General features: G+C 45.3%; 1 protein-coding gene across 13 annotated transcripts in view; it reads right to left on the reverse strand.

The window, feature by feature from the left end:
- Positions 1 to 25,344, reverse strand: part of RASSF6 (Ras association domain family member 6) — a 47,804-nt gene that overhangs the window by 20,151 nt on the left and 2,309 nt on the right. For 4 of the 13 annotated variants that reach the window (XM_054823371.1, XM_054823370.1, XM_054823367.1 and 1 more), the window contains one exon: positions 9,982 to 10,184. Coding sequence is in view for 3 of the 13 variants with exons in the window: in XM_054823366.1 (XP_054679341.1) it covers positions 2,530 to 2,585; positions 2,679 to 2,708 (86 nt within the window). In the remaining 10 variants the exon portion in view is untranslated. Of the gene's footprint in view, positions 1 to 533; positions 760 to 2,529; positions 2,656 to 2,678; positions 2,724 to 2,909; positions 2,985 to 4,528; positions 4,577 to 5,353; positions 6,123 to 9,981; positions 10,185 to 25,344 lie in introns of those variants that run through there. The other 9 variants (XM_054823381.1, XM_054823369.1, XM_054823374.1 and 6 more) reach the window with 8 other exon arrangements.

Below are 25,344 nucleotides of genomic sequence, written 5' to 3' on the forward strand. Positions count from 1 at the left end.
ATCTCTAACTTCATAATGAGAGGCAACCTGCTGACTCTCCGTAATCGTTTGCTGACAGGGCACACCCTCAAACATCCTGTGCTGAAAGCACTGTTATGCTTTAACCTCTCGTCTTGTCTGTTGTCCGACTCACAGGATAAAGTCGTTTTTCCTGCCCCAGATATATGCCAATCTTCAGCGTTCGGTGGAGTAACTGATACGCACAATTCGATCCTGCCTAAGCAGTTTTATAACGTTATGACAAATTGTGACAACACAGCTTGATCACTTAATCACATACAGCTATACATTCAATTTTTTGCTTAACTGTACTTCAGCTTTATATAATTTTGCATTAAGAAGAGGCAAAACAGACGCATAAATATTTGGTTCCCAATCACATCGTTATCCTCTGGTGTACTCCTCTCAAGAGCTAGGCTCACTGCTGTACACACAACACTCCGTACTTGATACTTGGGATTGCAGTTTACGCTGCAGTTTCTAGCTCTGCACCTTAAAAATATTCAAATAGTAATTTCATTGGCATACATAACCTTGAGAAGTCTCTCATCACACGGGAAGGAGCCAACATAGGAGATTTTTTGCTCAATTGACAACAGCACAGAAGCTCCACGCTGCGGTTGGCTTGGAGTTTCACGCCAAGCTCAACCTCTGGAGCTGCCCCATCTCTTCTGCAGTTGTTTAACCCAAATCCATGCGACCTCCCAACTTGTTTAAAACCAGAGGTTTGAGTCTTGCGGTCACAGCTTCAGACACTCCAGCGCTCTGCCTGATGCTCTCAGATCAGAGCGCAAGCGCAGCCTGGCACCTTCGACTCTCGGCACCGAGATAACGTCAGATCTATCTGTTTCCAACCAGCATGCCACCCGGCTGGACGCTCACACCGCAAAGCGGCTGGGTTCCAGGAGGTATCCCAGTATTTTTAGACCTGCAGACCACGCTATTAGCTTACAAGAAGGCAATGTGATGTTAACCCTTCAGTGTAACTCGAGCTTCATTCCGACTCCCAACTTTTAAGGTTTCTTTTGTTTGTTTTTTAAGATTAATAGCTTTTTAAAGTTAACCAGCAAGTTGTGAAAACACAATGCTTAAATTTCTTAGACTCATGCAAGGGTATCTGAGTAAGAAATTAATACAATAAGGCAATAAAATCCACCCAGCTGTAATAAAAGACTAAAGGTCTCATTTCCAGGTAAACCAGGTGTGCTGATTTCTACAGCGGCTTGGTGAACATGGCTCAGGTTTGTTTCTAGTTCACTCACACTCGAGCTACTCCTGCCAATGGCCTAGTTCTGATCTCATTTGAGTCATACACAGTTACCTGATAAGGCCCTTGGGGAGACCGATCGCTGCAGACATCGCATGGGGGGGAAGGTCTTTAGGGCCACATAGAAGGAATTAGTTGAATGTAAACCCCCAGAAAGAGAATGCCTCTGATCCTTTCATAGCAAAGTAAATAATCAATGCACAGACAGCATTAGTTTTTCCTCTTTCATAATAAACATAATTTATATGCCCTGGAAATCCAGGAACAAGTCACGACTTGGTTATACTATTTCACCCCTTAAATGAAAGGGTAAGGACGATTTCCTTAGAACAGGCAGGAAATGGGATGATTCTTGAGTCTTCAAAGGCTGTGTTGCATTTCTGGCTCCTTGCATGACCAACATCCAAATAATTTTCAGTTAATAAATAATTGCAAGTTGGAGTTCAGCTGTTTTATAACTTGGCCTCAAATTGTTAACTAACAGACTGCTAAAGCTAGAACAACTTCTCCAACGGGAAAAAATAAGATTCCTGTTCTACTTCAGTAATACACACTCATAACAAGCAGGCTGGCCACGGCAAGATCATGCACGCACGCTGGACTGCAACGGAAGCGATAGATGTGAGCTCGCAACAGATTTCTCTGCTTTATAGTGAGAAGGAAAATCCCTCATGCTATTCACTAACAGCTGCGTCTGGACAGCTTTAGATCATTAACCCGAACGTGGAAAATTTTTCTCTGACTTCCTGAACCAGCTACTGCAAAGCAAAGGTAGAGCCTCAACTGACAAGATCAGAAATTAACATAAAGTAAATGATCAGCTCTTTCCTTTATATTACAAACCTTGCCAGAAAGATTGCATCCATATAGCAACAAATCAAGGAATTTAAAACAACTGGATTTGCCCTGCAAAGGGCCTCCCACTCTTTAGCAAGATTATTTTCTGTCATCACACCAAAGTGCCAACAGCAATGCTAGTCTGCCAGGACAAGTTTTGCAGACACAACTGATAAGCACGGAAAAGAGAAACTAGGAAACAGATGACTAACTCAGGCAATTAAATACGCCATGCACACATCTATTACGATGCCTTGTAATCTATCACGGGCCATAATCCCTCACACAGGCTATTTTGTGAATTTTGGGGGCCACAGGTTTTTAAGGATTAGAAAAGAAGCAGAGCCCATGTTTGCAGCGGCGCACGTGCTAAAGGCTACAGTTTCTGACACAGCTTAACGAACCCGAACTTCCCAGGTACTGACCTTTGCCCGCACGGAAAGCGGCTTGCGGAGACCGCTGTCTTCATCCTCATGAGCCACTGTTAAAGAGAAAGTTCTTACCTAAGCACCTGAAACACTGTTAGTCATGAACCACGGCTTAGCATTGATTACATACACCTATGAAGTCATACATTTGATATCACTGAACTTGATAAAGCCATACAAGGATTTTCATTGCCTGAGGCTACAAAATATTATAAAGGGCAGAACCAAAAGGAAGCACCCTGTCCAAAAGAGCTACAGTCATGCAGCTTCTCGCTCCTATTACAGCTCAGCCAGGAGTAAAATCACAACCTCACCACACCCACCAATTTACACAGCACTTAGAAGCCCTAACTCCTCCACACTCAGGGTTGCCAGACCTAGATTTTTCTCAAATTCAGAGTTTTCTATAAAACATCCCTTCCTCAAATTTCTTTCTACATGACATTTTTTATCTGGGCTCTTCTGTCCCCAAAACACCTAGTCTGCCTGCCGAGAGCCACATTCAAAACCTCTCACAGTCTTTCCCCACCCCCAAAAAACCCCACCTCCTCTACCCTTCCTCCTATTTGTAGTATAGGATCATTATATGCTCAGGTCACTCCTCTGTAATGGTCAATTGAGGGTCATGTGAGTGTAGCACCTGATTCCCATTTCCAATATGCTAATGACTTTTCTCTAATTAATTCTTTCTTAAGGCAGTTGAGTCATAATGCAGACTGTCTCCGATTTTCTATTCCTTTTCCAAATATCATTCTGGTACTCTCTACAATCAAACGGTCATACTAGATCTAAACCAGAGTTTCGGGGAAGCTTCGGCTCTTCGTTCTGGCTCCTGACTGTGCTGCAGTATGCGGCACCGCGTAATGAAATGATTAAGTATCTCTGGCGCACGGTCGCAGCACTGTCCTGAGCCCTGCTGAACCTGCCCGGATGTTATTGAACTCCAGGGGACGCGCGAGGCTGTTTACTGCCACGCTGGCACCGTTCGCTACCCTACCGCTCGTGCTGTCAAAGATAGTCTCTTTTTTTCCTCAGAATTTCATCACCTTAAAATTTACACAGTTGCAGATCCTGAGATGCTCTGAGCACAGGGAAGTCTGGCAAATTTCAGAGAAGAGCTTGGCAGCAAAGTTTTTGTGCATGTAAACGGCAAGATATATTTGGAAAAAAAGTCTGAAGCAATCTGCACTTCAGGAGTGTCACGGCTACACGGGGCACTACTAAAATGCCCGTAAAGGTCCCTTCCAACCCACCCCATTCCATGATTCTACAAATATACTACTGCACTAAGATAAATATTCCTGCTTCATAGCAACTGATGCTGAGTCATAATTATGAAGCAAAAACCTCCTAATGTTAAATTAGCTTCATGCTAGGCCAGATATGGGCTAAAGAGCACTTGTGTAAATACCTTGCCGTTGTCTACCTAAATACGTTAATGGTTAAAAAACGTAGCCCAGATTTCTAGATATCATTCTCTTCACGCTTGCCAACAGCAAGAACAACTTTTTCTCAGAATACTCTGCTTTGGGGCACTAAATGGAAGTCACTTTAAGAAAGAATGATGACCTATGCTAGCCAGCCTAGTGAGAGTTTACAGACTTCAAGAAAATGGCAAGGACGAGAGAGGATGTGGAAAGTGGATTGAGCAGACGTTTTGCTGAAATTGAAATTCTAAAGCAATTTTAGTAAAGAACGTGTGATACAAAACTGTGACGTGTCCACCATATTTTACATGACTCTAATTTATTGGACCCAGTTTCCTGATGGCATAAAATGATGAAACTCCATCAACAGTGAAGGAAGATTATCTTTTAGTGCACATAGCGGCATTAGGGGACCTAGGAGACTAAACCACAAGGCACCTAGCGAGAACTCAGCTCCTATCAGGCACCCAGATAAACAGTAGGAAGACACACTTGCACTTACGCCACCTCATTTATTCTAGCATCTGTTCTAGTAGAAAATCAGATTTCCTCAAAGAGCCGTTACACACCAGAGCTTCTCCGGTACAGCTGAGGACCTAGTCTGTGACCGCAGCGAAGCCCCCGGAAATAAGTTTCAGTTGTCCTTGCGCAGGTAACTCCGTGGATTCAGAGTGCTCAGGTTGAAAAGGCACAGTGTGAGAAACAGTACTCTCTCGTGTTTGCTGTGTGATTACAAAGTGAGGAATGAGAAGCTGGGCGGCACGGGGGAATGCACGGCAATTGCAGCCCGCCTCTGTGTCTGAGCAGCCCACGCTCCTTCGCTCACAGCTGCTGCGCGGCGCAGACATTCTTCACGTTGTGTCCCGCTGGCTCTGCGTGGCGTACAGTTCTTCATTGTATGCTGCTAAGCACAAGGAACTTGAGCGACACATCAAACTGCTGGGAAGCTAGCGTAAAACCAGCGACATCTGAGACTCAGAACCAGTTCCATAATGAACATTGACTGTGGAAGCGAGTAACATCCCTCAAGTGCATCAGAAAAATTGTTCAGAGAGAGAACCGACTTTTTAATTGTTGCTCTGCATTAGATATCTAAACAGACAGTAGAACGGATGATCTATAAGCATCCGTGGCATTTATTTATTAATTTGCTCTCGAAAATCTCACACGAGCACAGAGAGCACTGTGAAGGAGAAAGCGCAAAGCAAAGCAGACGGGGCTGGCTCCCTGAGGTTCTGCCTGGGGTTTGGCGGTTTGAAGAGACCTCCGTGACTCCTCAGGTGTCCCTAAGAAAGTTCACCCTCTGACACAGAGACGCACCTCAACTCTGCTCAATCTTCTTGCTGAAAATCACCCCACAGACACTGCAAAAGTAAATACATGTATATACTTACTGTACCATATTCATATTCCTCTTCTGAGTGTCTGATTGGAGGGATCACGTTTTTGTCACTCAGGTATCCAAGGCCCAAACTCAGTTCTGAGCAGGGTCCTGGAGCGCAGCGAGCGCTGCGTGCTATGGGTGGGAGTTACGTGTCAGCTCGATGGCAGAGGCAGTGGCAATCCCGGGGCGCCGAATGAAACAATACCGTCTCTAATTTTGAAGGGCTAAATCTTCTCTCGGTGCTTGGCTAACACATTTACAACCTACGCTAGGTTTCATGACAATTAACAAGCCTCAAATTTGATCTCATCGTTGAGGACATCTGAATGTCTTTCTGGTCGAGAAGCGCTTTAGAAAAACAAAGCCGGATGAGAATGGAGGCATATGGAACACAGCGGTATATAAAATCCCTATCTGATCTGGACTATGGGCTCCGCCTGTTCCTGTGTAAGGCAACATACACAAGTCAATAGGTGTTTAGGAGATGCTGAAATCCTGGAAAGATTCTTCCCTGCGCAGTTGTTCGGAGGGTGTGTCGTCCGATTTGGAATTTGATCCATCTGAAACTGTCATTCTCAGCCCTGCGGGCGATCCCTTGCTTCTAGCCAGTACACATGTCCTTACAAGTGAAGAATCCGAACAAGCTGCCCACTGGAAACGGAAATTCAGCCTCTGGGACGGCGTTGTCCCAGCTTCTACAGCGCGTGCCGCACAGAGGAAACGTACCACGCTTGCAGGAGGCAATCCTCACCGCGGGAAACCGTGGCCTGCTGGGTGACAGAGGCAGTCTCCAACGAGGGGATGGTCAATTAGCTAAAAAGCTGTGGAGAAATCAGAGTGTCTGCAGGACCGTAAGCTGGGTGGTATGCTCACCCAGGTCTGTGCACAGAGCACAGGTTCTAACCGGTGCAGGAATGGAAGCAATTTCAGGCGTGAAATCTTAGGCGAAAGGTATCGCAGAAACGGGAACTACATCTGAGCAGTAAACGTCCGGCTGTTACTGGAGGCATATGGCCAGGGAGCTGAATGCTCCTCTCCCAGAGCACCCCGTATCTGCACGGATCCTCTTTGGCCCCCCTGCGCTTCTGTAGTACGCAGCTCAGTACCGCTGCAAGAGCTGGCTCTGAATTTTCAAACCTTCATTTAAGGCAGTAAATTCCAGAATTTCAGACACGTTTGTGGAAAATAAAGGAATTTATAGTGAAATACCCTGAAATCAAAGATTCACAGATCAACAACCATTTTTACAAGACTGATGTGAATGTTCAAGCCTGGCATCGCTCTCTTTACATATAACATCACTGATTTGCACTTAAATAATGTTTTTTCAAAGAGGGACAGTCCTTTGTCTCTGCTGTTCACAGACAGCTGCCTTTCCTGAAATTTCATCAAAGGTGACATTCTTCTGGGGCTGGATCCTTCTGCGTCATCTTCCCCCCACCGATGAGCAAGGCCCTGCCAGGTGCAGGATATGCTTTTTCCCAGCGTAACAGACTTCATACGGCAATGACACGCGCACAAATCCACGTTGCAAAATGAAAAGTAAGATCTCTTTCAGTGGCCGAGTTGTGAGGGCACCAATTCACCTTAATGATCCTAGTGGCCTCACCTGGAATGTCCCCACCCCCTGACTCCCGCCCCTGGGCCTGTGACCCTATTTAAGCTCAGCCTGGAGACCTGGCTCACTTTTTAACCTGTGCTGGAGGAGGGCTGATCTCTGTCTCAGTGATAGATGTATCTGTGGCTGGCTGTGGCCTCATCCTGACTGCATAGTAAATTCTTCTCTTGTTGTTCTAGACTTGATAGATGATTGCTGCATGATCTAGTTGTGGTTTGGGGATTCATTTCTAAGTGTTACTTTGGTTCTGTTTCATCACCATGATCTTGCCTGCTCCTTGGATTTTTGGTTTAGTGTGGCTCTGCTCTCTGGTTCTGTTCAGTTTGCTGTGTGAAGGTGCCGGAGGAGAGTTTCAGCAGGTGAGATGACCGAGGGGTTTGCTGAGCGGCTGAACTGCTGCTAGGGCAGTAGCGGGGTGCGGTGCCAGCTGGGCTTGGGTGGCAGGCAGTCAGCACCCCAGCATGGTGAGCTCGCACTGGCCCCTGCTGGCTTCTGCTGCAGAAGGTGCACCAGAGACCCAACAGGAGTCACGGCTGCTCTTCCTCTGCTCTGTTTCGCTGGGTGCCTGCAGCTGCTACGCTAGGTGCTGGATGCTAGGACACATTTATTCAAAGACTTTCATTTAAACTGGACTTGTTTGCACTGCTTCTTTTACTATAAAAAACAAACACAATGGACAATGTCGTATAAAAAGGACTGAGCTCACATGCTCCGATCCTGATGCTGTTGGTATCCAGGAACTTAGATCTATGGCCCAATTGCATGTGTCACTGCAACACTAAAATTTTACAAGCTGCCAGGGCCTCTCTGGAGTACAAAAAAAAATTTAGTCATATGCTGTTGAAAGATTTTCAGGGCTGTAGTAATTTTTTTAACTAAGGCAGTATCTGTTCAAACACTGATGTTTGGAACTAAAATTTCATAACCTTAAATTTGTCTTGCAAAATGTATGATTTTGTACTTACCAGCTGAGAGAAAACCAAAATAGGTCTTGGATTTTGTCAGAAGTTCTTGTGAATGTAAAAATAATGTCTGCCAGCTTTCACTTAGCTTGTCTATTCTGATCTCTTCTGATTTTCTGTAGCTCTGTTTGCCTCAAAGTCTATTTCCAGAAAAACATGTTACTGCAAGCCTTCCCTGGTACATAAACTAAATAAATGCTGTTGTGTTCAAAAGTTCACTGTAAAGATGATATACAAATAAAGTTATTTTCTATGCCAACCTCTTACCTCACATGGAGCTTGTTCCCAGGTACTTCACCTTTTTGTGACTGTTTAGACTATAAACACTTCCAATGACACACTTGTTAGCCTTTGTCCTGGTCCCTAAAGAACTGAAAAAATCACTACTCCAATAGCAACACTAATACTAAAAGAGCATCTAACTCGAAGGAGCAACACTGTAATAGAGGAAAACACCCATGAACTTTGAGTAGTGCCTGCCCTCTGATTCCAGGATAATGAGGATGCTGGGGAGTGGAAGTACTACAAGGTGGGGCAGCCCCAAGGATGCACCTATTGACTGACAGACTTGATTTTCATGAAAGCTTGTGCTGAACTGGGCAAAGCTGAAATAAATTTACTCTCCCACTGATGAAGGGAGTGTCAGGGTTTGCAATTCAGAGTTATCACTTGTGAGAATGCTCTATTGACTCTGCAGTACGGAAAAAATAACTCTTAAATTGATGTTGGAAAGATGTTTTACAGGCCTATGTAATTAAACACTGTTAAGGAGGCAATTAGAATGCAAGGTAGCTTCCAAGGGTAACGGAAGGGTGAAATGGAGAAAACATGAAATGAACATGGACTCCAGCCAGCTACACATGGCGATAAAACATGGCAGGTGCCAAACCTCTCAGCTGCACCTGCCTTGGTTCCAGGCTAGAAAATGGCCCGGTGTTAAAGGTATGTCTTCTGCAAGTGTGGAAAGCTACAGACTAGTCAACTGATGCCTTTACCAGGCAAATCAGTAGAAAAGAGAACAAAAGATAGAGCCGGTGAACACAGACCACACCTAACATATCGGGGAAGGGTTACCACAGCTTTTGCTGGCGAGAGCCGTGGCTCAGGCTCTGCCGGGATGCGTGCAGGCAGCGGGGACCCAGGTGGTAGGGGTACTTGGGACGCAGGGAATCAACCATGTCCATCACCAAACGCTGCTTCAGAAAGCAGAGGAGAAATGACTCGTGTAGAAGAATAAAAGGTTAGAAACAGAAGGCAGGACTAAATAATGGTCACTTTTCTTACTGGAGTGGGCTGGTCTGAGTCCCACAGAGCTGCTTCGGGACCTGTGCTGTTTGTCATGAGGAGAATCAGGAAGGTGAAAACTTCCATCTTAAAGAGCTGTTACATACAAAGAGGAAACGCTTCTCCTTGTCCTCTCAAACTGTTCACATACAGTATAAGTACGGTGCCGCGTGTATCGGTCAAGTCTCCCACCCGTGACCTTTTGATCCTATCTGATAATACTAAGGTGCAATGACAGCGAGGGATAACTGTGGGGAACAGCTCCAGGCACCGCGCAGCCGTAGGTTCCAGGGTGGGAGCAGACCATTCCTGCACAGAAACAGTAGGTGGGATGAACTCCACGGGCACGAAGAGCGCAGGGCTACACACAGAGACTGCGGATTTGGTGCTGAGCTCTCCCAGCACCGCGGCAGCAGGCTCCGCGGGCTGGCAGGAGGCCGCGGTACCAGCGGTGGCCGCCAGGTGGGACTGTGGCCCCGCCTGGCCGCACCGAGAGGAGCCGGGGCCCCGCGGGAGCTGCCCGCCTGGCTCCGGCTGGGAACGCCGGCGGCCGCTGCACCGGGGGGCCCCGGGAGCTCCTTACCCGGCTCTGCTGACCGGGAGAGGCGCGGGGGGCACCTCAGCGGGGGGGCCGGGAGAAGGGCTGCTGCCTGGCCAGGCTTTCCTATACGTCCTGGCTAAAAGGTTCGTGGGGAAAAACCTCGAGTTCCTAATGAGACTGCCCTAAGAAGCCCTGTAATTACAATTTATTGCGCTGCACTTTACTGGGGTGACCTGGGGCAGACAGGAGGGAGGGAAGGGATGCACTTCTCCATACGTGGGTCTTTCATGCGTGCTCCACGGTACGCCAGCTGACGGCACCCGAACATCCGCACTCGGCGTTTCCCTTCAAAGGGGTGCCCGTGCCGGGTCTGAGGCTGCCGGAGCAGATGTGAAACAGAAAACGAGTCCATCCTCAGGGAGATCAGTAGAGTTTCCTGGACAGGAAATAAGAGCAGAAAAAGGGCATGAGATGTCTGGCTTTGGTTATAAGCTCTACAATGGTTCAATGACAGAAAAGATACCTGGTCCTGGACAAAGAAGCTGAAATGATACCACAGTCTCCTGCTTGCTTAAGTGAAGCACGTGCAAAGAGAAATCCCAACATTCCTAGCAAAGCCAAATATTATTGAAGGAAAAAATCTGAACCAAAACCGCTAAGTCCTGGACAAAACAAGAAAAGGATATGGCCACTCTAGCCCGTTCTGTCGTTATGTCCCTGCCCGCAGCAGGGGGGTTGGAACCAGATGATCTCTAAGGTCCCCTCCGACCCAAACCATTCTATGATTCTATGATTCTAAGTGCAAGAGGCTGCTTCTGCTGTTGTTGTGAACAGGAAAATATCCTTTTACCTTTCAGGTGAATGAGTTTCTAGACTGCAAAGCGACAAAACATTCTCTCCCCTCAGATGCTGCAATCACACAAGCAGTGCTGAGCTCTTATCCGCTGGATCTGTCAGCACCCACAATGACTGAGATACAGGTGTGCGGCAGTGCTTAGGAGCATGCCAGCACCGGACCACCTGCAGGAGGTATAGATCTTATTTTTCAGAACTTGGCTGCTGTTCTTGCTAAATGGACAGCAAATAAAATCTTGGGACTGGTGCTACAAGAGGGTTCTGTTGAGAGGACTGCTCCTGGGATGAGACCCTCGCTGTCTATTAGACATTGTTTCCAGTGAGGCTGCTGAACGGCACGTCTCATTAATAAACGGAGCTTCTTACCCGCTAGGACCCATACGGATCATGTGGCAATTTCCAGGACAGGCCCACGTGCCCGAAAGCGACAGAGCAAAACACTACAAGCACCAACTGCAAAATACACTTGAGGATACAATGCAGCGCTTGTGTTCAAAAGCGAAGGCTTGGTGAGCCAGTCAACAGCTTGCTATTTCCTGGGTGGTTTGTGCATGCAAGCACTAACTTGCTGCTGCTGGTTACTTTCCATGTAGTGTCATAAATGCCTCTGTTTCTCAGGAGTACCTCTTTGTCACCAGTTCTGAAAAATCACATGGGCATCACTTTATTCTATTCCTGTTCAAAACAATCCTCGAGAACACAATTTAAGTGCATGTTTGGACACTCTGTTAGGGCAGAAACTTAAAATGCTTTGGAAAGCTTTTAAACACGCAGATCAAAATCTCCAGGAGAGCAAAGCATTTTGTTTCAGGTTTTACTCTACTTTTCTCGTGCATTTCACTGACAGCACTTCTGGTGCTGTCAACGTGCCCTGTTAGTATATTATTGTATCTTGTTCAAAAATAAATACCAGACCAAAATGTGCGGGAAAACGCGTGATTTCATTGTGCATGATGTTGGCAGGGGAGGGGGGGAATACTTCATTCTATTTTCTGATACAACAGTAAAAGCAATTTCCCTACCAAAAACGTGCAATGGCTATTGATAGTAACGAGCTTCCTCTATGTAACACCTCTCACTTGGGAATATGAATAAATTTAGTCTAAAACCTCAGGACTAGTGACAAAAGTATTAGCATTAAAACCCTAAGGAATGGTGAAATCCATGGACAAGGGTTTTGCCAAATGATGACATGGTTTTGGGTACCCACTTTGAGATTGAAATATACCTGCCTTACAAAAGGCACTGAAAGTCACGGCACTTCCACCAAAACCAAAGGCATTTGCAGCCAACAATGGGACCGCGAAACAAAACTCTGGGATATTTTGCCACTGCTGACGAGGGACACAAGGTCGAGCCCAGAGCAAGCACATGTGATTTAAAATCCCTTCAGTATCCGGCACTGAGCAGTAACCTCACAGAGGATAGTAGTAAAGGACTGTCTGCGCTGGGAGGCACGTATGGGAGACAGTTCAAAAAAAGTCTCTAAAGCTCAATTGTCATCCGAAGATGGAGGGCAAAGAGACTCAGCAAGGCTTTAATGCTGTGCCCTAACTGCCAGGAAAACCTCTGTATTTTTCCTTTGCTGCTCAAAAATTATTCAGATTAAGTTTGATTTCTGTTCAGAAGATTTCGGTAAGACTGAAGAAGTAATCAGACATTCAGAAAGGTCAGAGACGGTCTCATACACTGAAACTTCAATTTCTGCAGTCTGTAGCTTAAGGAAAAAGGCTGTTGAGCCTTACTAAGTTTTGCTCCTTCAGTATTTCCAGCTGAATCTTTGCTGAACTCCTCTAGCAACGACAAGCAGGTGAAAACATTATTTTGAGCATCAGGGATCTGCCTGCAGCAAAGGTTGCCTGCTGGCGGGGCCCTGAGTGCACTGATTGGCCTTAATAGCCCTGATGAGGCTCCCCTGGAGCCTCCCCAAACACCCCCTCGCCCATGGGCCCGTAAACCCATTTAACCGCCGGCTTTGGCAGTTTTGCTTCTTTTGAAGTGTGTTGGAGGAGCTCTCACCCTAGAGCGTGCCTGACCGTGAACTGCTTTGATCTGGACTCCTCGTCTGTCACTTAACTTTCCATCTTGACGTTGGACTTGCCTCGCTGCCACGAACTTGCTTGGTGATGTGACCTCTGGGCCTACCTGACTCACTTTGCTCAGGTACCAGGGGGGCCAGGGAGCGTCCCTGCCCTGCCTGCTGGGTTGTGGTGTTGTCGTCCCAAAACTGGGGGGTCGTTTACCTGGTGTGCAACACGCCAATACACACGCATAGCAGAGGTATTTTACTGCGTATTTGCACAGATATGGGTGTCTGTCCCAAGACAGCACACCGAAGCTCCAAATCAGTTCTTATTGATACATAAACATTAACATAGTCATCTTTCTAATACATATGTATTATTTATCATTGTATTGTTGGTTGATAAACCTTTGCCTCCTGTGTAAAATAGTGCACGTGCCCAATAGTTCTTTCTTTTGAGTGGGTGGTGTAATTAGGGTGGGTGGACCATTGGTCGGTGGGCGCGATCTCCCCGTGTTGGAATTACCTTCCCCCAATTTCCTCCTCCTTTGGCAATCCTCGAGGATTTTTCAAGGCTGGCTGGTCAAACTAGCAATTTATCAGTTACGCTTCTCCTTCTTGACAATCGAGTCTGCGTTAGTCCATTGTTTGGATAAACACAAAGTAATGCAGGGGCAGGACGATGCAACGGCCGTCCCTAGCAGCGATACCTTTGGTTACGTGTGATTTGGCTCTCACAGTGCTGGGCCCCAGTCCCTCAGGGAGCAGTTGGTCCTTGCTGGGCACTGCTGCCCGCTGGCCAGGAACTCGAGCGCTGACTCCTGACAGTACTTTCTGGTTGCTTTCTCACTCATGAGAGAATAAATTATGATGATACTAATGGAAAAGGAATTTGGACGTATTTAGATGTTGGGATGCAGGTAATGGCAGCGGAGACTCGTTGCTTTGCAATCCGTGTTTAAATGAACGTGCTTTCAAGTGGCAGTAAGGATACTCTCAGTTGGTACCCTCCTATAATGTCCCCTTCTTACTGATGCCTACTCATATAATGCTTCATCTCAGGCATTCTGAAGTAAAATATTCCCATGGTCTCTAGTGGCCATTAAATGATCAGATGCTTAGTATGTTCTCCTGTCTCACGTTGTTTGGAACAGAGCCATTAAACCTCTGGATTCAAAGGACTGGTGAACTATGCACATGCAGAAGGAATTTGATGTTGTAGAAATGGCAGCGGTGGTGGGACTTGTGTCTTGAACACCTAGATGCTGGAAGCTTGCACTGTATCGCATACCAGAAGAAAATCCTGGTGCTGTATTTAAGTGCTCCTCTTAAGGCATGTGAGATAAGGGAAAAACCTCAGATTACACAAGTGAAAAATGTGATAGGGAAATCACCTCTGTGACTTGGGTGGGGGGAATAAAACACTTGGAATTCCCAACAATGTGTTAGGTCAAACAAGGCAAGAGAGTAATAAATCATGCAAACCCCACAACAGAAGTGTGACCTCTGCCACCCTCTGGCAGGAAGTTCAGCTTTCAGGTAGTGCCTAGAACTGGCATTACTAAGGAAACAAAACAGGTTGCATGGAAAACCAGTGTGTCACCTGTGGCTGAATTTACTGGCTCTAAGGTGTGGAGCAAAACCATAATCCAACTTACATGCTTTTTTCTGTGTTAGTTTATTTGTTTATGAAATGCCATGAGGGTGAATCCTTTCCAGAGGATTATAAGCTAGATTTATTTCAGAATAAGCAAGCCTTTGTTTTTTCTGAATTACAGATTCTGTTTGCATTTTAAAAGGTTTAAGTGCCTGAAGTGTTAAGGATAAGCTCATAGCCATGATTTACATCTTTTCATGCAAAATAGACAGAATGAAGGTGATGGTTCTTTTGAAGGTCTTCTAGATCCATACTTTAAAGTGTACTTGGTAACTCACAAATCCTACTTTTGAAAAAGAAAACCCAGTTTCACTTACATTGTCTGAGCTCTGTACTTGTCTCTAAGAACTGTGCCAATACTTTATTTAATCACGTAACCCATGGCAATTCTCTGTGCCTATTTTTGAAGTGTATATAGTCTTTAATAAAATAAAAACATTAATCACTCAGTTCTCAAGGCCTTTAAACTAACTTTCCTCCATGCTGTATACTTGAGAGCGTTTCTCTTTCTGAACCTCTAGAAAAGAGTCACGGTAACTCAAATACATCGCCTGGGAGACAGGCACTTATTTATAGAGGGGAGGTCAGGCACCAAGAAATAAAACTTAACTCTTGAGAGGTAATTGATTTGCTCTGGAATGACCTTTGAGGATGACAGCCTGGTCTTGGAGGAGATCTTTGCAGATCCTGGCCTAATTGACTGTCCCAGAGGCACAAAACTCTGCACCAGAGCCAAGAGCTGGACTGGCCTCTCCTGAATTCCAGGTTAATGCTTTAGGGGTGTGATTCTCTTTTCTTTGACTTTATCGGTCTTCCACATCATGTACATGCAATAAATCTAATTGACTTCCTGATTTTTGTCCTGGGTTGTCCTTATATTTTTCTTTCACAAGCAGCTTGCCTTAGGCTGAAAATTCCTAATGGGCCCATACTTTCACATGGGCACTGATCAAGTAACATACTGAAATTGTCTTGATTATGGCTCTTGCAGATACCCAGCAACTTCAACAGCAGTTACAAATGTGAAAGTCAGGCCACTCATCTGAGTATCCACGTGCAGATTCAACAGAACAACTTGAAATATCAAAGGCCATGCTGTTAACTTGCAAAATGTTAACATCACATCTCATTCTAGATAACATGAGCTAGAAAAAAAGCTCCTTGATGTTTTCTTCTCACAAAGTGAGTTCATATCCTTGGGGTGAGCCTTAATCAAGATTTCTGTATTCAAATAGTCACAAGGGAACGGGAGCTTCAGATCCAGGTTCTGATCAAAGCTCTGTGACTCACGCCTCTTCTTTGCCGCTTGGGACAAAAGAGAGTAGCTGCTGGTTGTGCAAGAGCACTGAAAGGTGTGGAAAGGCTCTGTCCGATTTCCAAGCGCTGCGGCTCGGCAGCATGCAGAGTACGGCGGGGCTGAGGCATTGCTACCGTTATCCATTTTTGCTGAGGTAGTGGGCAAAAGCTCGGCTTCAGATAAGCAGCCCATTATTATATAGACTCTCCAGCAACAGGCAAGTGGCATGCTTGCTGCTGCGAGGGTCTTTCAAACCCGCTGTAAACCCTGCACCAAAGGCTCTGAGATGCCGCCTGGGACGACTGCAAGTGCTGCTAGAAACCCTGTATATGCAGTCTGCCGCTCCCGACTTGCATAAGCGTATGCTGCCTGCTGGGTTTATGCTGGAAGGGAGGATCTAATGCTTCCACTTAGAACCCTCTGACAGAGACAGATGATTACGCTGAACCTGCCGAGGAGCTACACCAGGGACTGAGACTGAGGGGTGGTGAAATGCCACCTGCTTGGAACAGAAGCATTCTCACTTAGCAGAAACACTAAACTGCTGATTGCGGCTCCTAGGCAGGAAGCCTGCCGTCCTTAGAGAGAGACCACCACAGCTCTTTCAAAATGACAGTGTCCTTGCTTGCGTGCCACTAGTGCAGAAGTGACTTCTTACACAGGGCTCCCAGGATGACACTGTGCAACACAATGAGGTTGCAACATGATGCGGGTATGATTTTATTGCCTTGCTGGAACTCATTACCAAGTTCCTGCCTCCAAGCAAAAGAATGACATGAAAATGGCCTCTGCATGCCCCCGCAACTAATGATTCATTTGGGAACGAGCAATGGCCGGTACACGGCCTTGAGGACGGGGCCCTGAAAAACAGCAAAGATGCAACGTCCCGGCGTCACCTGTTGCAGATAGACAGCAAGGGGAGACGTATTCACAGTCTGAAAGACAGGAGGCACGTCTATGAGCAGCTCACCTCGGGCAACCGCTGCTCTGCTGCCTCCAGCCTGCTCCTTTTCCCTTTATACCACAGCAGCCACGTGCGACGCAACGCTCTAGCTATAATGCTATAGCTGTGACAGTAGATGTACACTAGGAATAACAACAACAGTATGGTCTGACTGCTTCCTGAACAGCACTGATACCCTTACTGATTGCCGTTGACGCGAAGGGATTCGGCGTGTTATGAGAGATAGCCGACACTTCTTAATTCACAGCCATTGCTGCTAGCAGGAAGAGCCAACGTGACTGAACTTGCCACAAAATGAAGTGACCTATAGGTTAGTGAGGCTCGGTAAAGACACCTTTCGCTCTGTGATAAAACTGTCATTACGTCTTGTAATTCCATCGTGTCGTATAACAATTTGACAGCGCCTTAGTTCTTTACGGCTCTAGAGCAATCGTCGCTAATCCTTCAGATGCTATCTGCCGGCTAATACAGCACATCTGATGCTTCTTACAATGGATTACGGCAAATATTTTCTAGGCTTTCATTACGACTAAGGATGTAGTTTGAGACATACAGCTTCGGGGAAACCGACGCCAGAAGTTCCTACGCCTTCCTCAGCCCTGCTCTCTTCTTCCCACCTCTGCGGTGCAGCTTTTGCACCGTCTCCTCAGTTATTTTGCTACCGCTGTTATGCAGCCAGAGCATAAAAAGGGACCTCCTCAAAAAACAAGAAAGAATCACCCTAAAAATAAAATCACCGACATAGCAGTGAAAAAACCCTGTCTGTAACGATGAGCACCTCAGGAATGCAGCCCACTCCTATTCCCGAATTTCAAGGTAAGTCCCAAAAGTCCTCCACTGAAACTCTGGTTTGACTACATGTTAATGTGAAACGCTATTCCTTTCTGGATTAATCTGTCCAAAACATAGTAAAACAGCGCAGTAACTGTTGGCTATCAGGAAATATCTTTGATTCAGAGAAGGAATAAGGAGAGGCCAATAAAGGAGGAACTCGCCGCAGTGCAACGCAACTTGCCTCGTTGTTCTGCCCAATCAGTAAAATGTAATTTTTAGTACATTCAAGTACACTTCTTACTGTCAACAAATCATTTAAGTACATAAAGAATGTATATGAAAACCAAACTTCTTTGCTCTTATGCCTTCTGCTGCAGACATGTGCTTTTCATCTGGATTTTTTTTTGGTAAATGATTACCATAAAGTTTGGCATTTCCTCTCGGTCTGGGTTGTGAAAAGAGTAGGACATATGCTGGCTTACACGGAATTACAAGCAGCCCTTTCAGAATGCGCTATGGTGAGTTTAAGGCATGACACACAATTTTGAATTAGTAGCTTCTTTAAATAGTATCACAAAACACCTAATGAAAAAAGTACAATGATGAAAAGTCCTACTGTGACAGAAAGCTTTGGACAGGATCGTCGTGACTATCATGGCAGGAGTGTTTCCACCAGAGCAACAACAAAGACGTCAGCTTTTTCATTCTGAAGGTATTTTTCTGTAGACGGTGCTTCAAAGGTTGATGATAAATCAAGCTCTATCTCGAAACTGGGCATAAAAGACTAAAAATTTCAATGAGACTGCACAAAGATACTCCAGAACTCATTTTTTTCCCTCCTCCCCAATTCTATACCTTGAAACTCAAGCCTTATTACTTAAAGATTATAACAACAACAGCTATGAGTTCAAGTGTAATCTGTAGCTATCCCCTTTCCCACACTTCTATAGCATACTTTGAAAACTCAAGTGAAAGGTGAACAGAGTGACGTTCAAGTCAACAAGTGCACATCCTGCTCATTTTGCAACGTGAGCTGGAAGGAAATTGTTTACAAACTCTGGTTTAGTAACCATTCGCCGATCAAAACTACCATTACATGTCCCTCACTAAAGCGCAAAACAAATCCGTATGAACTAATAGTCGCAGAGTGTTTTACAACTAAGCACCACTTGGACAGAATGAGATAAAGCGCTTGAGCCCCTGTCACTGCTCCTGGTACACAGAACTGGACAACTTTACTGTCTGCAATACCTTCCAAAGTGACTTTCACTTCACAGAGAAACGCATTTAAAAATTCCAGAAACGGAGCCGAGAGGTGCGGTGCGGATACAGGACCTTTGCAGTTCCACGTGTGTAACATAAAGCTTTCACCAAAGGTGGCTCCAGGTTAACACAATTGTACAAAAGTAGATACTTACTCAGGCTGAACGGTCAAATGCTTTGAACATGGCGCTTGGTAATTACTCTTTAAGGTACCACGGCCTGAAAATTGTTGACATCCCAACTGTATTAGCTGGCACGGCCGCCTATGCTCATGAAGACTTTTGTCGCTCTTGAAACGTTCATCGCGCGCCACCTGCAACCAGTAGCGAATTTGCAGTCGACGCAAAACTAACGATAAAGCTCACGTACAGTAGGACAAGTGTGACAGCGTCCACGTTCACGTGCTACGAGATCTTATAAGATTCAAGGTTGGACGTAGAGTTCAAACTCTATGAAGTCTCCATCCTTAGAGATATTCAAGACTCGACTCGACAAGGTCTGGAGAAACCTGCTCTAGCTGACCCTGCTTTGAATAGGTAGGATGCGTGTGTGTGCGCACGTATGCGTTTGTATGACCGCGGACCGGGCGTTCTCCAGAGGGCTCTTCCAACCTTATTCTCACGTGTCTTTCTGTGAAACCATGATTCTCCTTCTGGCTCAGGAAGAGGCAATGATGTCCGGTTAGACGATAGCGGCAGTGCCATCGGACATCAGTGTTTTCACCCCAGAGTGTTCACGCAATGATTTGTTGAGTAGGTTGCCTAAAATAGGGAGTGAGAAATCTCTGAAGTCAGACATGGGAGATTTGAATCCCAATAAACCTGAAAGATGGCCTTGGGGGATACAGGGAAGCAGGGATCTTTTTCCAAAACAAAATGAAGCCTACAGACAAGGGCTACATTTTTGAGACGGCAGACAGCAAACCTCAAAGTATCACGGTTTTGTTCGGCTTCGGAGAAAGGGAAAACGCTTTTAGCCGTGGTGATAGATTTGATGCTAGTACCAGAAAAAGGTGAACCGGGGAAGTTCTCGCTCTCGGGGCTGTGTTACGAATCAGACAGCTTACAATGTCGCTCCGTTTATTTCCTACCAGCTCTGATGAACACCTCATCTCTAAGGTTTGCTCCATCAGACCTCCTGGTGGTTTACTAGGCAAACTCCTTGCTGCAGGTGTACATCCTTGATCTACACGAAAGATTCAGACGTTGGGGCTTGGCGTCGACCGCTAATGGTCTGGGCCAACACAGCTGCTTATGCTACATTCTTGTATTCTAACAACATTACTGTTTACAAGAGTAAATTAGCTCGGGGATGGCAGTAAGAGAAACTGTGATATATAAGAGTAATTTTCGCATCTTTCATTGAATCCCGACGACAAATACTTTTCCTACAATAAATAGGAGAAGATGCCTTTCATTCAAAGAGAATCCAAGCCCAGAAAGGCCAAACACTCAGTTTGGCAGTACAACGAAGAGAGGGTAGGGTGGGAGTGGCAGAGGGAGATTAGGGCTGTCGGGAATTCAGGGCACACCTTAGGAATTGCTAAAGGAACAAAACCACTTGCAATTCTAACCGTGACAGTTCAAGCTAGCTCAGATCTTGGTTGATGGCGGTTTGGTAAACGTCAGACCCACAGTCATACTGTACACAAATCAGTCACTCAGAGATAGGATCTACCTCGGATTAAGAAAACCAATCTGAGTAGGAAGTGTTCAGGTCAGATTTCAAATGACTACTTTCAACTGTCAAGTCACTTTCTTTTGAAGAGTTAAAAAATAGCTTCATCGCTTTCCCCAGAGCACCAGGGCAAATTGCAAATGCACTAAAACTTAGGATGTGAGGAGATAGGATTCAGTGTACAGCTACCAAGATGGTTAGACGTAGATTTACACTGCTGAACAATGGTATTTTTAATTTCAAGTTCACAAAATCTGAGAAATTCTACACGCAAAGAGAGTCGCTTTCCAAAAGTGCTATAATACCGCAGGCAATCTCTGGAGGCTTAAAAAATACGAATTCTGTCTTCGTACCACTGGGCCTTTAACCATCTATAAAGCTACTCATGAGCGCTTGGAAAAAAACAAGGTGCAAATTCACAAACTCTCCCTGCCGCGCAAGTATTCTGGTTTGCTATTACGTATCTATGAGGAGCGGAGAAGGCAAAACAGGCCGTACCTAAGGCATTTGTCTGACCTGCTGCTGACTTTTGATCGGTGTTACAAAATCCGTTGGAGTTAAAGGAAGTTCTCCATAGCAGGAGTTGCCAAGAAGTCAGAATAATGTAAATTATTCCCTGGATTTTTCAGTTTGACACAGGAACAAAAGTACAATATGAAATGAAGGAAAGAAGAGGGGAAAGCCAGTGACAAGAAAAACGAGTTTGGTTCCCCTGAAAACGATTACTTTCCAGTGCAGAGTTACCAATCGGAAAAAGTGTATGGCGAAGGTGCTGCCTTTGCTCTTTTTTCTTGAGGAGCGGGACTGGGTGGGAATAGATAGGACCTGGGGTCCGGTCCCATCTCAGATGACCTTCCCGACTTCTGCCCGGCACCTGGAACAACTGCAGGAGGAAGCGGAATACCCAGTTGTGTTGCAACAGCAACGCAAATCCTTATTTGTACCTATTAATAAGGGAAACCAATCTCTTCCACAGCAAATATTCAAAATCAGCATACCAGAGAGCAGAACAAACACAAACTGTTAATCTGCAAAAATCGATGCCAGACAGTCAGCAGGGCAAATATTTAACCTGTAAATAAACCAGCAGAAATGAATTCCCGGGGAAGAGTTACCTGCTTGGAGTCAGCTAATGTTTCTGCAGTGTCCGACCAGCAGGACTGCACCAGGAGCAGATTCCCTAGAATGTGTTTGTTCCATTCGGGCCTCTGCTGTGGCACTTACTCAGGAGTGGTTTCCCTCAGCTCCCGTGTCAGGGGTCTTGGTTTAAGGAGCTAAAAACTCTGTCATGGTTTCATGTTATGTAAACGCACGTACAGGCCGCTCAATGACGGTCAGTCCCACGAGGAGCCGGCTTCCCACACCATGGGGACGGGCCCTCGTGGATAAAATGCAGACTGCGGTTCGCTTCCTCTTCCAATTCGTCTGTCTTCACCCCTTGTTCTCTCAGGTGCAGGCAAGAAGCATACACGTAAGCCCTCTATCTCCAGCTCAAACTGATTTTTCCTCCATACAGCTGAAACTTCGGAAATAAAAAAATGCCTTGATGATTTACACACAGGAATTTGAGGCCAACGCGCTCTCTTCTGTCTCCTCGTAGCTGCTGTGCTTCGCATCATCTCACTGCCTCTGAGTTCAGGACCATGCTCTCTTCAGATTTAGATCCGATGCCAAAGCGTGATTCCGTTGATTTTAATTTATTCCCAATTTACACGAGTAGGTGGATGATTAGAATAGCAATACTCACGTAGCGCAGGGTTGTTAATTCTGCTTCGCTTTGCAATAGGCTGGAAAATACAATAGCTTTGGAAAAACTGGCATTATCTTACCCTTCTCCCTCAAGGCTACCTAGAAAACGGACTTCTAGTTTTGGCACAGCGGAGGGCATAAACACTTGCAAAGGGGAGGGCAACGGAGTAAGGGAGGCAGTGTGAGCAAGTGCTACTCCTAAGTATCTTCTCCAGTCCTTTCCTTATTCTCATCTACTGTTTCTGCTCAGTCCTGGACATCTGGGCCTTGTCACGTTAAATAAAGTATTTGTTTGAGTAACCCTTTGGTTCATGTATTGTAATTGGTTTTCACTTACTTACGATGATTAATGAAAAAAGGTATTTAATATGAAAGACAACACATGGTGATACCAGCTGAAATACTGGAAAATCCCTGAGTAATCCTACTGCCATTTTTTTTTTCTTAAACATGCAGCTAATGCAATTAAACCACAGTGGTCACTTTTTCTTTGAAAAAGTTGCTGCATGTTGAGTAGCATTAACATCCTGATCATGCTTCAGGCAGCATCCTGTCCGTTTTCTTTCTTTTCTTCTTCTTTTTTTTTTTTTTCCCAATACTACTTCCCTTTCTGGAGGTGACTTCATTTCCTATGCAGTTAGTACATACACGGGAAAACCCCAGGAATATACAAAGGCAGATATTTTCCATCAAACCTGATCAGTAAATGGCTTTTAATTGTATTGTAAATAGGCCAAAGGGTACAGAAAGGAAGCACTGCAATTTTGGATTCCTTCAAACTGCTGAAAACTGTGAATAAAGTTCTGAGTCAACCACAAATGTTCTGCTTGGGGCTCAGGGACATCGCTGAAGCAATGTTCAACGTCGCCGTTAAGGAAGTCCAGCTGCAAGGGTGGATGGAGTATTAAATGCATAGCATTAGGATCCAGAACAGCTAGCGAGACGAACAAAGGGAAATTAAGCTGGCTAACAGAAAATTCAGAAGAGAGGGAAAGAAGGGATAGCGATGGTTTGAGATGCGTTGTAGAACTGCGTATTGCCGGAGCACTTGCTTGTGCTGCAGGCAGATCCACGTGCCAGGTCCACTCCAGACAGAACTGGAAGGCGCTTCTGCCTCTAAACCAGAGATTTCATCGGCCGTGCAGGTGGAAACAAAAATTCACCAGCACAGGCGTTGCACGTGTACTCCTCCGCAGCAAGACTCACGGGCCGCACGGGAAGTACAGGAACATGGATCATCACCTCCTGTGCTGTGAAGAAGTAGCGCTGCACTACAGCAGAGCTCTGGCTCTCATCCTTGTTCTCAGAAGACTTTGTGCAACTTCATGACTAATTCATACTCCTTCGTTAAAGCTCTCGCACAGTGACCTTTGTAACACCTGCCCAGTAGAGGACTGACTCAGAAAATAGACTTTGCTCCGTGCCCAGCACTTCTAGAAACAAATGAATGCTATTTCCATTCTTGGTAACGGTGGTAAATATCAAGCACAAACAGCTTCAGGAAGAGGGGCAGAGACAGCCACGTGAATTTCAGTGAGCCTTTCCTGAGAATAAGGGCTCATCCAAGCGAGTTGGGCTTTCAGAATTGCATATTAACCAAACAGAAGAGAACAAATATTTCTGTAGAGGGCTGACTCGGACGCTGCGGAAGCTGATCAGGAAGATAGGTACTAAACATCTGTCTCATTGTTGCATTTCTGTTTATTCCATATCTTTAATATGAAAGTCATTCAGTGTGGCAGTTTGCAAACTTAAAATCTTGGGATTTTTGTTGCTAGCTAATTAAGAAATAGTTAGGGGGGAAAGACACATACTTACGATATTTGCAACTCTAATTAGGTTCTCTCTTGGGCCCTCTCAAGTCAGTCAAGTTGCCTCAGGTAAGGTTCACAGGAGAGACTGTCTCACTGCCAAAATATAGATGACACTAAAGACCCAGACTGCCAGACAAAGAAACAAAGAAGTCGAGACATCTTCCCTTTGCAGATCTAAAGTACACATAGATTTTGCATACGGCATCACAGAAGTATGAGAAAATAAGAGGAAGAATTTGCCTGAAGGAAATCTAAAGCTCAAGCAGGACTATCCTTTCCTGCTGAACCTAAAATTCTTTTAAAAAAACCCCAACAGTTGTCATCGCATTCACTTACTCAGCTGCTCAGCTATTTCTAAATGATCTTTACATGTTGGAATCTAAACTTCCAGGCATGAGGCAGGATTTCTAAAGATATCGGTGAGCAAACCTTGAGGGAGATGAGGACAGAGCACTGCAAGGGGTTCCCCAGGGGAAAGAAATCCCCCACTGCTCATGTGAGCGTAAGGAAATGTAAAGTTCCAGGTCACTCACCAGTCAGGGGAAGCTGGGGAGAAGCATACAGAAAATGATCTGAGAAACTCTCCATTTTTTCACTCGGGTACCTCCCTTGCCCTTTGCTATGCCATGGCATAATGCGGAAGCCTCGATTAGCGGAATTGGCAAATTTTATGCCTGCGGTAGCACCTACGGATTCATTCGAACTAATCTGGCACGTACCAGTTCGACATGTGATTTAGACAGGGACTTCTGTACCACACGTCGGCGTCAAACGTTGGAGCAGGACAGTCTGCGTTCCCCTGTGTCATATATTGCCTATAAGCCCTGCCTTTCTCAGAAATCTTATCGCTGGGTAGGTGTGAAGGCACTCATGCCGAGAAAATTGAAGCTTCTCAAAAACTATATTTATGACCCTGATGACAAAAAAAAAAGGGTTTATTCAGCTGGAGGCTAACAGATACTGTTTACGATACTGATATTTAAGGCTTAGGAATCGTTCTCTTCGGTCAGAGAAGTACGCATTAGAAATTCAGCAGCTTTTATTTCACCTGCCTCACGTCTCCAAAACTAGGTCCTCGCAAATAAATTGAAACAGCAGCTCCTCTCTTTTCCCCAAATCAAAAGTGTTTACAAGAAAACTAGCGATCTTCTCATTTATGGTTCATCTTGTCTGACTTCCCTCTGTAACCACAAATGGAATTTGTCTTTCCTGACTGTGCGTTTTTGGCAAGCCAAGTCTTCTGCTCGCTGCCTCTTAAATTACAAGTCAAAACACGGGCTCCAGAACTCTACTCAGTTGTTCCCATAGCTCCCTATCAAGATTTGTTATACTGTAATCATGACATCATATATGACAGAGGTAAGACACCTAAGCCTTTTCTTTATATTTGAGTAGTAACGTACAAGAGCCACAAACATCTTATCTGTCTGGATCAAGAAAGCAGAAATAATGCTTCCTTAAAGCACAACAGGCAGTAGGTCTTACACAAAGACGACAAAGAATAACACCTTCATTGCATATAC

Source organism: Grus americana, chromosome 4 (assembly GCF_028858705.1).
Source record: "Grus americana isolate bGruAme1 chromosome 4, bGruAme1.mat, whole genome shotgun sequence".
NCBI classification, from domain to species: Eukaryota; Metazoa; Chordata; class Aves; order Gruiformes; family Gruidae; genus Grus; species Grus americana.